Source organism: Lissotriton vulgaris, chromosome 5 (assembly GCF_964263255.1).
Source record: "Lissotriton vulgaris chromosome 5, aLisVul1.2, whole genome shotgun sequence".
In the NCBI taxonomy this organism is placed as follows: domain Eukaryota; kingdom Metazoa; phylum Chordata; class Amphibia; order Caudata; family Salamandridae; genus Lissotriton; species Lissotriton vulgaris.
In genome coordinates, this window is record NC_141693.1 from 871,136,748 (window position 1) to 871,152,028 (window position 15,281).

At 46.4% G+C, this 15,281-nt stretch overlaps 1 protein-coding gene across 3 annotated transcripts in view; it reads left to right on the forward strand.

The window, feature by feature from the left end:
- Positions 1-11,351, forward strand: part of POLR3A (RNA polymerase III subunit A) — a 319,330-nt gene extending 307,979 nt beyond the window's left edge. For 2 of the 3 annotated variants that reach the window (XM_086922444.1, XM_086922445.1), the window contains exons 30-31: positions 7,297-7,429; positions 7,990-11,351. In XM_086922444.1, the coding sequence (XP_086778570.1) occupies positions 7,297-7,429; positions 7,990-8,138 (282 nt within the window). In that variant the 3' untranslated portion in view covers positions 8,139-11,351. The remainder of the gene's footprint in view (positions 1-7,296; positions 7,430-7,989) is intronic. The other variant, XM_086922446.1, reaches the window with a different exon arrangement.
- Positions 11,352-15,281: the final 3,930 nt, after the last annotated feature.

A 15,281-nucleotide genomic window follows, 5' to 3' on the forward strand; every position in this document is an offset into this window, starting at 1 on the left:
AGACACTTTTGACAACACACAAAGGTCTACTGCCATTTTACCAATGCTTAAGGGCATTGTCAAACACGCAACAGAGGTTTTTAAAGACCCCGTCAGAGCTAGGGTCCTCAATCCTCACATTGAGAAAAAATATAAAGCTGCCCCTGCAGACCCAGTTTATATTAAAGGCCCAGCACAATTGGATTCTTTAGTGGTGTGCAATGCACGTAAACGTGCTAATTCCCAAACAGGTGAAGCCTCACCACCAGACAAAGAATCTAAGCTCCTTGACGCCTCTGGCAAAAGAACTGCAGCACACGCAGTTAACATCTGGCGCATTGCCAACACCCAATCGTTGCTGGCAAGATATGACAGGGCACATTATGATGAACTAGAGTCCATAATGCAGCACCTACCCGACCAATATAAAAACAGAGCTAACGAATGTATACAAGAAGGTAAAAATATTACTAATACCTCCATTCGTTATGCCCTGGACGCTGCAGATACTGCCCCAAGGGCAATCAATACCAGCACCTTACTACGTAGACATGCCTGGCTACCTATTTCAGGTTTTAAACCTGAGGTACAAAACTCCTTCCTTAATCAGCCATTTGATGAGACACATTTATTTGGCCCAATGTTGATGTGTCTTTAGAAAAAATTAAAAAAGACATTGACACAGCAAAATCTATGGGAGCCTTGCAGCAGCAAGCTCTCAGACGTTCTTTTCGTCGCTCATCATACAGAGGCAACACAAGAGGCTACTCCTTAGAAAGTCCCTCCTCTTCCTACAAAACCCCTAGCCAATCCACATTCACTAAGGGCTACCAGAGAGGGGGTTACAGGGGTAACAACAAGAAAGGCAGAGGCAAAAACAACACCTCCCGCTCTGCCTCTACCCTTACCCAATGACTTTCCTCCCCTTCCCCCCCAACATTCCACTCCTGTGGGGGGAAGACTCCAACAATTCCTGCCTGCCTGGATCAACATCACATCAGACAGGTGGGTGCAACAAATTATTCAGTCAGGTTGCTGTCTAGAACTAACATATACCCCCCCAAACATACCACCCAAACAGCGTCCAATGTCACAAGAACATCTATCACTGTTAAAGCAAGAAGTAGTATCTCTGCTACAAAAAAGTGCAATAGAACTAGTTCCTCTGCACCAGCAAAACAAGGGGGTTTACTCTCTATACTTTCTAATTCCAAAGAAGGACGATTTTAGACTTCAGACCGCTAAACATATACATACAGTCAGACCATTTTCACATGGTCACACTCCAGCAAGCCCTTCCTCGCTTGTCACAAGACGACTTCCTGGCTACTCTAGACCTCAAGGACGCATACTTCCACATTCCCATTCACAAAGCTCACAGGAAGTATCTCAGATTTGTAATAGACGGGCAGTACTACCAATTCAAAGTACTCCCATTCGGAGTCACAACAGCACCAAGGGTGTTCACCAAGTGCTTGGCAGTGGTGGCAGCACATCTACGAAGACAGCACATCCATGTCTACCCGTACCTCGACGACTGGCTCATAAAAGCCAGCTCACACAATCAATGCGTAAAACACACTTATGCCACCATCCAGCTGCTCCACAACTTGGGGTTCACAATAAACCAAACCAAGTCTCATCTACAGCCATCCAAAGTACAACAGTACCTTGGTGCCACATTAAACACCTCAACAGCTCTAGCTTAACCCACTCCAGCAAGGATAGCCAGCATGCAAACCCTCCTAACAAAGTTTCAGCTACAACACTCCCTCCGAGCACGAGTGTTCATGCAACTAATAGGGATGATGGCCTCTTGCATCTTCATAGTACCCCATGCAAGACTTCAAATGCGTCCGCTACAAGAGTGTTTATCACGTCAATGGAACCAGGCTCAAGGTCACTTAACAGACCTAGTGTTGGTAGACGGTCGAACTAATCGCTCTCTGCAGTGGTGGAACACCAAAAACCTTTCCAAGGGAAAACCGTTCCTAGAGCCAGCTCCCCAGATAATCTCAACTGCGGACGCATCGCTCTCCGGCTGGGGAACCCACCTGTTGTAACACACCATGCAAGGCAGGTGGACACTACAACAAAAATTACTCCATATCAATCATCTGGAGTTACTAGCAGTATTCCTAGCACTAAAAGCTTTCCAGAAGCAAATAGCAAACAAAGCTGTGTTAGTCCGCACAGACAACATGACAGCAATGTATTACAAACAGAAGCAAGGAGGCACGCACTCCCTGCAACTAACTCAACTAGCACAGGATATATGGATGTGGGCTATACCTCAGAACATATTCCTTCTAGTCCAACATGTCCCAGGAGTACAAAATACTATAGCGGATCTGTTAAGTCGTCAAACACAACAGACCCACGAGTGGGAACTTCATATGCAAGTTCTTCAGCCATTCTTTCAGATGTGGGGACAACCTCAGATAGACCTATTTGCCACCCACGAAAATGCAACATTCCCAAGCTTAACTGCCAGATATCCACACCCACCGTCCAAAGGCAATGTGATATGGATGAATTGGTCAAACAGATTTGTGTACGCTTTTCCACCTCTACCACTCATGCCACTAGTAGTACGCAAACTACAGCAGCATTCTCTGACCCTCATCCTAGTTTCTCCAACGTGGGCCAGACACCCGTGGTACACCAGACTGCTACAACTGTCTGTAGTACCACACCAAAAATTGCACCTGTCTCCATACCTCTTAACACAGAACCATAGAGAGATCAGACACCCGGACCCAGCTCAGCTCAACCTTGCGATCTGGCTCCTGAAGTCCTAGAATTTGGGTATCTAAACCTTCCTCCAGACTGCACTAATGTCATTAAAGAAGCTGGACGTCCTACCACTAGGGCATGTTATGCAGCCAAGTGGAAACGATTTGTAATATATTGTCATAACAACAATATTAATCCCTTAGATGTGGCTATTCAACACATCGTAGGTTACTTACTGCATCTTCAAAGATGTAACTTAGCCTATACGTCTATTAGACTACATCTTGCTGCAATAGCAGCAAATCTGCAAAACAGACAACATATATCTCTGTTCAGAGTGCCTGCCATTAAAGCCTTTATGGAAGGCCTTAGGAGAATAATTCCTCCCAGAGTACCACCTTCACCTGTATGGAATTTAAACGTTGTTCTCACACGGCTAATGGGGCCTCCCTTCAAACCCCTACACAAATGTGAATTACAATTTTTAACATGGAAAGTTGTGTTCCTAGTAGCTATCACTTCTCTGCCCGGAGTTAGTGAACTACAAGCACTAATCATTCAAGAACCCTTTTTGCAAATGCATCAAAATAAGGTCGTTCTGCGTACTAATCCAAAATTCCTGCCTAAAGTCATTTCTCCATTCCATCTCAATCTATCTGTGGAACTGCCCGTTTTCTTCTCGAAACCACAGTCAGTAGCAGAAAGAGCTCTTCACACATTAGATGTCAAACGAGCGTTGATATACTACATATAAAGGACACAACCCTTTCGTAAGTCAAAACAACTTTTTGTGTCTTTCTCACCACCACACAAGGGTAATCCCATTTCAAAATCTGGGATAGCTAGATGTATTGTCAAATGCATTCAGATTTGCTACCACAAAGCTAAACGTAAGCTATCTGTTCCTCCTAAAGCCACTCTACCAGAAAGATAAGGGCTTCAATGGCATTTTTAGGGAACATTCCCCTAGATGACATCTGCAGAGCAGCTACATAGTCTACACCGCACACATTCACAAAACACTATTGTGTAGATGTGCAAACAAAACAACAAGCTAATGTGGGCCAGGCTGTTCTCAAAACATTATTCCAAACTACTGCAAAAGATAGGGGTGGTCGCCTCTAAGAGTGGGTACTGCTATATGCAGTGTACAATCTGCAGCTCATATGCCTCGAACGGAAAATGCTACTTACCAGTATGGATCTGTTCTTGGCATGTAGAGCTGCAGAGTTTTTGCTTGGTCGAGCTGGAGGCTGAAGAAGTCTAGTTTTGAGCGTTTTATTTTCCTGAAATAGGCTTTTCTCTTTTTCTTCAGCGTTTTTAGGTGCATTGCAGAGGGAGCTGATCTCCAGGTGCGTTCTGCCATTCGCATGTCTCGTCTATCCTCATTAAGACTTCCGTTGTACCATGTATTGGAGATTTTAGTAGATACTCTTTTTAGCTGCATAGGTGCAGCCTCATTAATTATTGAGGTCATAACGTTGAGGTAGTGGTCAGTCAGGGATTGAACGTCCTTAGCGCCGGTCGGTGGGAGTAGGAGATTGCAGCTGTTAGGAGGCAGAGAGCTTGGGTTGAGTTTTTTCAGGTCTCTTTTCCAGACTTTGGGCTTGGAGGATTGAACCGGGTTAGATTTAACTTTTTCATTGATGAAGAATGTGACAATATGATGATCTGACCAGTCACAGGGTTGGATGGACTCGAGTTGGATAGAGTCCTCTTTGGAGATGATAAGGTCGAGGATAGAGCCTTTCTCGTGGGTCGGGCTGTTGCATATTAGGGTGAGGTCAAGGGCATTGAGGAAACTTTTAAGACTATTTATCACTGCGTCATTGCGATTGTTCCAGTGGAGGTTGAAGTCGCCAAGGTATATTTGGGTGAGCTGCCATCCGGAATTGGTTGAAATCATATCCATGATTTGTTGGGAAAAGGTGAGGTTGTCTCTGGGTGGGTGGTAAATGTTGTGTAGAGAGCATATCGGTTTGCCCTCACTAATAATGTTGAGGCAGATGTATTCACAGGATGATAGGGAGGTGGACTTGCCTTTCATAACGGAGAGGTTGTTCCTGTAGATGCATGCGATTCCACCACCTATTTTGCCTGACCTGTCAAGTCTAATGATGTGGTAGTTGGGTGGAACCAGAATGTCCATTATAGGTGACGAGGATTCAGTTAGCCAGGTTTCAGTCAGAATGATTAGGTCAAGGTCCAGCGTTAAGAGGAGATCAGCGATGGCGGCGGAGTGTTTCGAGGCCGATCTGCAGTTGAGGAGAGTGCATTTGAGACGGGGTGTGTTGAGGGCGGTAGAAGGTTCTAGAGAGAGAGGGACTTTTCTAAGGTTATTGGGGATGGAGGTTCTGCTGTTTAGTGTGGGGGGTCTAAGGGGATTTGGGTGTATCGTGGGAATGGTGAGGTGTGTGGTGGAGGTGTGATTTTGGGGGGCTGGGTCGTATGAGCGGAGGAGAGTGAGTGTGTCGAGGTCCGAAAGAGGGTTGCAGGGGCGACGAGGGCGGTTGTTGCGATTGCTAACGGGGATTGAAGTCCAGTGTGGGGAGTGTTGGGTGAGCGAGTCAACCGAAAGGGTGGGGGACATGTTGGGAGGGGAGGTGGAGGTGGGTGAGGGGTTGCAAGGGCGACGAGGGCGGTTGTTGCGATTACGAGCAGGGATTGACGTCCGGTGTGGGGGGTGTTGAGTGCGAGAGTCAACCGGAAGGGTAGGGGACTTGTTGGGAGGGGTGGTGGAGGTGGGTGAGGGGTGTATTGTGTGTGTGGAGAGTAGTTCTTTGAGGATGTGTATGTCTCCTTTGATCTGGATGAGGGTGGCCATAATCTTGTCCAACGTGGGGTAGGTGTTGGGGTGGGGGTGGAAGTTAAAGGTGAATGACTGACCAGGGAATTGGCGTGCAGGTGGGGGAGTGGGCTGGTGTTGGTGCAGGGGTCCGTTGTGTTAGTGTGCAAGATGGTGTTAGGGAGGAGAGATGGTTTGGGCGGGAGGGGTGTGGATGAGGTAGGGAGGAGGTTGGTGGTATGAGTGAGGGCATTGGTGGTAGGCGGAGAGATCAAGGTGGAGGATGGGTGTATGTTAGTGGAGATGAGGGTGCAGGAAGGGTAATGGGGGCTGAGAGTGGGTGGGGAAATGGGATTGGAGATGGTCCTGTTGTGGGGAGGGGGAGTTAAATTAAGAAAGGAGGTGTGTTCTGCGTAGTTAGTTAGAGGGAAGTGGGGACTGAGAATGGGGGGGGATAAAGGGTGGGATTTGTCGTTGTGCGTGTCGTCCTGGTGCAGAACTGGGTTAGATGTGTTGTCGGTGAGAGCTGTGATGTCAGGAGTGAGCAGAGTGTTAATGTCAGCTGTGATGTCATGGGAGAGAGGAGTGTTAATGGTATGCGTGGAGGTCCGAGGGCCTGTAGGGGGGGTGGGGGTGCGAGTGGTGTTTGAGTGGGAAAGATCTGTGCCTGTGTTTGAAGCGTGAGTGGTCCCTGCCTGGTGCTGAACTGGGATAGAAGGGTTGTGGCTGGGAGCTGAGAAGTCAGGGGTGGTAGGTGTGTCTCTGAATGATGAGTGTATAGTAGCTACCTGGTGCATAGTTTTCTTCCGGATAACCTCTCCTTGCAATATAAGCAGATCTAATCCTCTAGCCTGACTACATATACCATTTTAACCGCATCGCTGCGGCGGTTATTTTTCCGCTACGCGGCTTTTTTCTTAAAGCCGCGTTAGATGACGAGCTCAGCTCGTCATCCGCACACGCCCTCCCGTGGCTGGTGACGAGTTGAGCTCGTCATCAGCATCGAAGGGGTTAACACTTACATGAACTCACTCTAATAATCATGCCTAACTCATATTAACACAATTTACCACCTGATACTGGAGAAAATGCTAGTCTCCTGGTATCCGAAGACTAAACCCATTCAGCAACACTCTACAGCAATAGGTGGTAGCCACTGGAATAACCTCCAACCTTGGGTTACGGAATAGCATGCTACTCGTCGTAAAATGTTCCAATGCCTCCTGACGAGTAGTAAGCACTATATCCATGCAGTTACTATACATCACAGTACTCGGTCATAGAGTATGGCTCGGTGGGCATTTGTGAGTGATTTCACCTTCTGTAACGTCATCCTAGATGCCAGGTATTATAGAAGTCCAGCCACACCTGTCTCTGATTTTTTTTAAGTAAGTGTATTTTTCTGTGGGTACCACTCCGTTATGCGCTTTTTGATTATTTATGTTTTGATTTTAGTTTATTTTCTAAACCTATTTTATTCAAGCTATTTTAAAAATGATAAATAAATGTGTGGGTATATATGCAATCTGAAGTTATTCTAAAGCCTATTCATCTGTGGAGGATATCCCTAGTGGCGAAATATCATTACAAGTGACTGACTTCTCCTTTTAGGAATGTTTGTTTGGCTTTATGATTGAGCTAAGAACAGCGGTTTCTGTGACCCAGGGATCACTCCTGGATACCAACACCAACTTAGATGTATTACTACTGTGCTTGCTTCTTCTGTTTTCCTGATGCCTCTTCCTCCCTTCCTCTTCCAATGCACTGAATGCGTCTCTGATTACTTCCTGCTCCAGGGGGAGATACTGGGGATCACACGGTTCGGTCTGGCCAAGATGAAGGAGAGTGTGTTGATGCTGGCATCCTTTGAGAAGACCGCTGACCACCTGTTCGATGCTGCCTACTTTGGGCAGAAGGATTCAGTTTGTGGTGAGTGCACTTCTGGCTGCTTTATCTAACCACAGACGTTCTCTAGGTGCATCATCCAAGAGGCTGTAAAACAGGGAAGCCTAAATCCGCCTCTTAATGTGTGATGCAAACTGTGTCACTGATCTATGGGCGTTCTACCGTATATTGTGGGTGTAAATTGAAGTGAAGTAGACATTAGTTTAGAAAGTGTCACCTGGTTGTATGGGATGCAGTGAAACACACTTTGCGGAGCCCCAGTGGGGTGTCCAGGGTCCACAGTGTCAGAAGGTGTTGCAGTCTCGCTTTGTATCCTTTTTTCCACTGATCCTGCCTGACAATAACCAACTGTCACCGTGCAGGTCTGTTGCTGTCTGTTTTTAAAGGATGCTCCAGTATTGGTGCCTTTCAATTAGAATGCTTCAGAATCCCGCCTGTAACGTCAAAGTCCAGGTAGCATGTTGTAAGTGAGCCTGTGGAGCTGAAAGTTGTCAGTGTTTTTGTTTTAAATTGTGCCTGCTTATTGTTGCATCCCTCCACAATAGTGCTCATCAGTATTAACACAGGCTGTTTTTTTTCCCCAGGGGTCTCTGAGTGCATCATCATGGGGATCCCCATGAACATTGGGACAGGCCTCTTCAAGCTACTGCACAAAGCTGACAAGGAGCCCAACCCGCCGAAGAGGCCCCTTATCTTCGATACCAGTGACATGCACATCCCCATGGTCACGTAGCAGTGGGAGCACCATGCCAGGGAGTGACGCTGTGTGTAAAGGACACTATGCATTAAGAGCACTGACTAGTGAATCTCATGAGTTGATTGAGAGGAGCGCTATATGCTCAGGAACCTAACCACTACTACCTGGGGCGCACCGCTGCCTGGATGGCGCACAATGTGTGCCATTCTGTGAACGCACCTTAGGAAGATTTGTGTGAGATATCTTAAATGTGCAGACTTTTTTTTTTATACCCATGGTTGAGAAATAAAGAACTGGTTAGCTACACACAGGAAGCTGAACGGATAAGGGCCTGCCTGTGTCTGGCAAGTCTTCAACAGTGACTTAAATAATAGGACATCTGGCACACTGCCTGGTAGATCCTAAGCTATTGTGCAGAGGTGTACAGAGAAGGATGCAGGCCATGCCTGACCTTGATGGGGCATGTATGTTTTCACGTAAAATCACGAGCCACCCTTATAAATCGACTAGAAGCGCTTTTCATTGTGATGTTTGCTGCCCTTTGAGGGAAATTGGAGTGGTTTCCTGAATCTTGAGGCACATGTGCTGTTGTTGGATAAACCTGCAATGTAATTGGCTATGCATAGAGGCACAGGCGGATCAGGTAGGCTCCTGTTTCTGGCTGTTTCAGGTCTGCTGGAACAGGACGGAGTACGAAGAGTTCTGATTACAGGAAATAGCGAATGGCCTGAGGGTTGACGTGAACGAAAACCTGACTTTTTCCAGACACCAAAGGATGTCCTCAAAAAGGATTTTGAAAATGTTGTTAGTGTTAAGAAAGAAAAGTGCTGGTTCTGATAGTTTAAAAAAAGGGGTGTTCTGCATATATTTTAATTTAGACATGAACACAGTTCCCACTCGCCCTGGAAAATCTCCTTACATTAGTTGGATGCCATTTCGGCAGAGGGGAAGGTTATTAATTCCATTTGATATCAATTACAAAAGTTCTGCTTAGCCCTCAGTCCATTAGATCAATGTATTTATTTTCTAGCATGTTTCTGTGGTAATTGTCAGAGGGCAATGATCCAAAAAGTAATGTGCCCAGTGGTGTCTTCTGTTTGTTTGCATTTAGTAGGCTGACTTAGGGGATATTTTAATTGTTAAGGTGGTACGCCATGATGTTATAGAATACGGTGGCACAATGGAGAGGAAGGTACAGTCCTGCTCCATTATGGAAGACGCTTCAGTCAGCCTACTGAATTGCTCCGCAAGCGTTGCCTGGCTTAGCAATTCTTGGAACCGTAATGGTAACACCGAATCTTTTAGTATGCACTTAAACGCCCTTCAGTAATATCAGGTGTACGCATTTTCTGGAACAATATGAGCTGGGTAATAATCCTTAATGTGTCCTAAATTATTTCCTACACTGGAGTGAAAAGCTTGAATCAACTTGATGGTAAGCTAGACTATGGAAGAGCATCAAGCTCTGTTCCCAATACAGCAGTGTGTTTGGTATGAACTGCTTTGCTGAGGGTTTCGAATCTTAATTTACTTTCTTACTTCTTTAGGTTTACAGAATAAACTAAATGAGATATCCCTGATGGCTGCATGACCACCTTTCAAAACTGCTCTACTTTCCTCAGTTAATTATTATTTGACTTTGATGATGTCAACATTTCCAGCTGCTTCCTCTGCCAGAAGGTCTAAATGCCTGCTAAATATTTCCTCCACTGTCCTATAGGGCAGTGATTCTGCTCTTGAGTTAGATAATGTAGGATCCGGAACTTGTCTCACTCTGGACGTATCCGCTGCCACAGACAACTCTGAACAACCAGGGAAAAGGTGCAGATCCATCTGGGATCTCACTAAAGGTCATAGTTTATATAGAATACATGTATACAACAGCGTCTGCACTCTGTGTCTGAGAAAGGCAGTGGGGCATAAAGAACCTCTTTGTCAAGTACATTTAACGCAGTGTATGTACCTTGAGCACATACATGCATATGGTATCTACATAAACATTGTCAATGAAAATCAGTCGGGCTAGAGGGTTCTAACAGAGTTCAGTCAACTAGACTGAATTCACGCCTTATATGTACATTTTAAATGATGCCCCAATATTCGTGCTGTGTACATGAGCACTTTAAAACAGCGAGGAGGAAGTATTGCAAATGCAACTCAAATCCAGTATAGAGTCCATTCGTGCCATTCCTATATAGTCATAAACCTCTCTGTAGCAAACATATTTTCTAAGAACTGTGCCAAAGAAAGGAAATTGAGACCCTGGACAGAATTTAGTCAGTGTGGAATGTGTAGAATTCGCTTACCTGATGCATATAGCATCCATACAATCTGTCTAAAGGAAATTGAAGGCATTGCTAGCACCCCTTGAGTTCACGTGTGAATCTCGTTCATCTTTATACATGCTTTATACAAATCTGAGGAAGGAAAAAAGCAGGGCATCTTCAATTTAATTTGAATTCAGAGCACAGGTAGACTTACCACAGGAACCGCAAACACTGTTGAAACCTCCCCTAGGTTCACTGTTCTGTTCTTTTGACATTCACGTAAAGCAGTCATTGTAATAGATAATGCACAGAATCAGGGGCACTGCTCTGTTTTTCATGTTCAAGTGGACAAGGGAAAGGTCGGACAGCTGAGAATAGGGTGGGTAGGACTTTGTGGGTGGCTAGAACATATCATGATGCTTGGCGTCTCAGTAGGACAGGTCTCAATCAATTCTAGGGTAGATAAGTGTCTTGTAGGAGTACTGTTTCATTAATCTTCTTTGCCAAAGGCTGTTAGATGGATCAACTGGAAACAGTGGAGAGATTTCCTGAACGACTGGCCATAGGGGCAGCAAAGACGTTTATCTCCTGACCTGTTAGTGGTCGTCCCAGACCTCCAAGCTTTTCAGATTCTCTGGCCTGTGGGGCAATTTTCCTGTTTTCATAAACACTTTCAGTAACATGATTGAATTCTGAATAAACATCAGTAAACTTTCCTCTTGGGTGCAGCTGTACATATTGTTGTTGCCTTCTGTTTATAAACTGTGTAACCATTGGACTTCTGAGTTGATACGCATGACAAAGTATAAAGTGTGGCCTTGGAAATTTCTTCCCTCACAGACAAAAGGAAGCTGGAAACCATACCTTTGCTGGCAGTGGTGGATGTATTTAGCTGGAACTGAAGAAAGTGAAATTGAAATTGAAATTGAAGAAAGATTTTGTTTGTTTTGTGTTGCTGCAAATAAAGAGTTTGATGATGAAAGAGACATTTTACTTTTATTTTATGTGATTGAAATAAAAAGTGTCCACATAGCCTGATATTTTCTTTACATTTCCCCATTCCTTTTCATTTAGGTGGTTTTGCAATTCTATCTTCACTTTCTATTCTGTGATTTCTCTGTAATCTAGAAACATTTTATCTGATGGAGATTTCTAGCTGCAGATGCCTTACCTTATAATTAAGGCTCCCTGTTTTCCGTTTTTATAGATTTTTACAGATAAATACAGACAGAAAATAATGTGTGTTCTGCCATCATTTATTTTTTAAAGTGGATAAATACAGAAAAGTGTGCTTCTTTTAAGTGAGTGTCCAAGCTGTCTTTAATGAATTGTAGTCTAACAGATGAGCAGAGGGACAGCATGGGAAAATAAAAAAACGGATGACATTTCTATAAATAATGGCACAGGTTCACTTATGTTTGTGATATAATACTAATATTTAGTGGATATATTGTTACGTAATATTTGTCAGCTTAAATACCTAAATGACGGCAGACATCAAAGTATTGGGGTGTGTCCCATCAGTTAAATCAATATGGAACTGTACAGTTTTACAACTTCATTTATACATGAAACACAACATAAATATGGATAAATACAGACGGAAATGTTAAAAAAATAAATACCTTAAATTCGGAACCCTACTTATAATTATCCCCAAGTGTCAGACTGGATCCAGACATTTTTTAGCAGTACCCCTGCGTCGTCCATGCCAAAAGTGAGGCAAACGGTACCTAGATGGGCACCGCTTCAGCTTGCTGACGTCCGTTCTTTCCTTTGCGCGCCAAATAGCATAGATCCGTGAAGAGCTACTCCTCAGTCACCTTTTAACTGGCTTTTTTTTTTACTTTTGGCGACCATTTTTTTGAGAAATTATTTTCTCCTGGTGTGCCAGGACGTCCCCAAGCAACCAGCTGGTTTCAAATTATGACCGACGTCTATGATAGACCGCCCCCACTTGGTCTGTCTATGGTGCCTTGAGAAAGAGCACGACTCAAAGGCCTGTGAGGTTTGCCAGGCCATGCCCCCGAAAGTGCTGAGGGAGGTCTCCCTCCAGCTCCTCATCGAATGGCCCTGGGACAATCAAGATCCTGGTCGTGTGGAAGGTTCCATGACCGTTTGCAGAGCCGCACCCGACATTTGCCATCCCGGTCAAAGTTATTGTCCGGTAAGTCGTACAAAAAACTAAATTTGAAGAAGTCTTCAACTTCTCTGCTTGTGTCCAAATCCTCGGACTAGACGAGAGAGCATCGGCACTCCAGACCCCGTGCCTCTGCAGTGCCCCAAACAGGGTCTGCTGATTTTCCAGAGCCAAAGTGCCCTTTGCCCAACTTTGAGAATTCTATGAGGCCATGCACCTCTTTTTTGGGCAGCCTGACTCCTTTGGTGCGCTTTCGTGCCTCATGGATTCGCAATGGACCCTTACTGCATTTGAGCTGATAGGTACGCCCTCTGTGCCAGCCTCGCCCATTGGATCCGGTGCTGGATCTGGTGCAGCACTGCTCGCAAGAAAAAGACCTTCTCCGGCATCCATCAATGGCACCATCAACCCATCATCCTCGACTCCAACATGGAGCAGGACTGACGTCAGACTACGCTGGTTCCAGTGCAGTCCAGAACCATGCCTTCTGGGTCGGAGCCAGGTACTTCTGTCTTTGACAAGCCTGGCACAAGGGATAAATGGGAGTGATATGGCTGTAGGAGAGTAGGGTCTGCAATCCTATGATCACCCAGATTTTTTGCTTTTGTTTCACTGGTTTACGACTTTCTCTGGCTGTGGGCCTGCCAATCAGACCCACAGCCTAGCTGTTCTCTCACTAAATTGACATGTGTACCTTAGGTGCATTATCCAATTGGTACTGGGCCACCTTGTCAGACCCTGTAACTCAGGGCATAGGTGTACCCAGGGCCTACCAGGGGCTGAAGCATGTATATTGCCACCCCTGGATGGCCATCTAAATCTGACACAACTGGCTGCACGACAATTGGGGCAAGGTGGTGTACTCACCCTTTGCTTTAGATATAGTATACCTATATCTAACCCTAAAAATGGACACACAGATTCCTATCAGCCACTCCTATGGCTGGCCTTGACAATCCTGAAGGCAGAGTGCTTGGAATCGTGTGAGATGGTGCTCTGGCATGAGCTGAGCCCGTTTGCAGCTTGCGGAACCAAGTCCTAATAGCTGTTCCATGATAACGCATACCATATAATCTTAAATGCATTATAATCCTCGTGGTTAAATGCTATCTCTGGTATTGCTTTATCAAAACATGTCGAGTAAGGTGTCATACGAATTGGAATACTAACCCCTCGCCAATTCTGGCGACGGGGTTTGCATTCCACCCTTCTAGAGGGACACGACATGTATGTAACTGTGAACCCCGGTTAAAGTTAACTGAAGCCTCAGCTCCACAAAATGGATGCTGCCCCCACAGACACGAGTCTGACCTCCTGCTGCTGGGAGTCCTTCCAGCGAGGAGAGCTTGGACAAAGGGTTTCCTGTCAGGGGCGCTGCTAGCACCATCCCAGACAGGGTTTTGTGTATCCTGGGTAGACAGGGCTTTACAGGAAGGTGACTGCAGAGTGGCACCCCGGTGCTCACTACGCATCTGCTGGCTAGAACCAGTTCCAGGGGCATACCAGCCCCTGGCCTGGGGAAAGTCCGGCATGGGAGAGGGGTGTAACCACCCCCCTTCCTGGTCCCACCCCTAGGGCAGGACCTAGTCGCGTACCCACCCCTTTCTTTAGGATAAAGGCAGGAGCGGGGACCCTTCCAAATTAGATAATCTTTGAATCAAGAAACTACTTTCTACGAAAGGAACTCTCGACTTCTTCTCAAGATTTCTCCCTTGTGGCTAAGGAGTAGTCACCCTGCATCCGCAGGCACCATCTAAGAACTCTACAGTTTGCTGCACGTCCTTCCTCAGGAATCCGACCGACCAGCACGACGAGACCCGGCTTCCCTGGCACCTCTGACCTCTACCTACCTCTACAGCTAAGCTGAGAACCGTAGGTGCGACGAGACCTCGAGGGACCGGCCATCATCAGAACTGCACGACTTCTATCCAGCACGACCGCCGAGGGATCCTCTGGTGAGTGCTTTGGGGTCCGAGAAGCCCCGACCCTGAGCAGCTCCAGCACCGAAGACCAGCCTCCCAGCATCCACGAGATCTGCGTGGGGCCCTTCTGCTTTTTGCTGCTCACCGCGTTGTTTGGCTACTAGCCCGCTGGCTTGTGGCCTTCCTAACGACGCCCGACGCCATCACCACTGCTGGTCTGGTTGCCCAAGACTGGCCCTGGCTCCCATCCAAAAGAGGAGCACCCGGACCCTCCTGGTCCACTCCAGACGCCATTTTAGGTCCACCGCGTGGGCTTGAATTTGCCAAGATTTGTTGCCCCAATCCTGGGTCCAGCGACGTCGACAGCATCATCCATTGTGGGACAGCTCGCACCTCCATCCTGGTCGCCGACAACGCCTCCTGGTCCGTGAGACTGCAGAGCCCAGCGTCGCCCACTCACCTAGTCGAGGTGACTACCATCCGGTGCCCTCCTGGTGCCATCTGACTACTGGCTAGTGGTCACGAACTTGGTGCCCTCTGATTTCAGGTGTCATCCATCTTCGATCCAGGCTTGGATCCCTTCGAACAATCTTCACTGGTCGCCTGCCAGCAACTTCTTTCTTCAGGCTCCTGGTTCGGCTACGAGGATTCCCGACGTCTTTTGAGACCTATGCAGCTGCAGCCCCTGGGCTAGGTAATTTCGGTGCCCCAGCATAGCCTCACTATCCAAGGGTCAGGATCCACTGTCGTTTTCGATCCACCTTATCGGGTTCGCCCGAGAACACTAACTTTGTCTTTACTAGCTCCCATAGACTTTGTCCCGCATCCCGCGTGAGAGTGCACACTATGC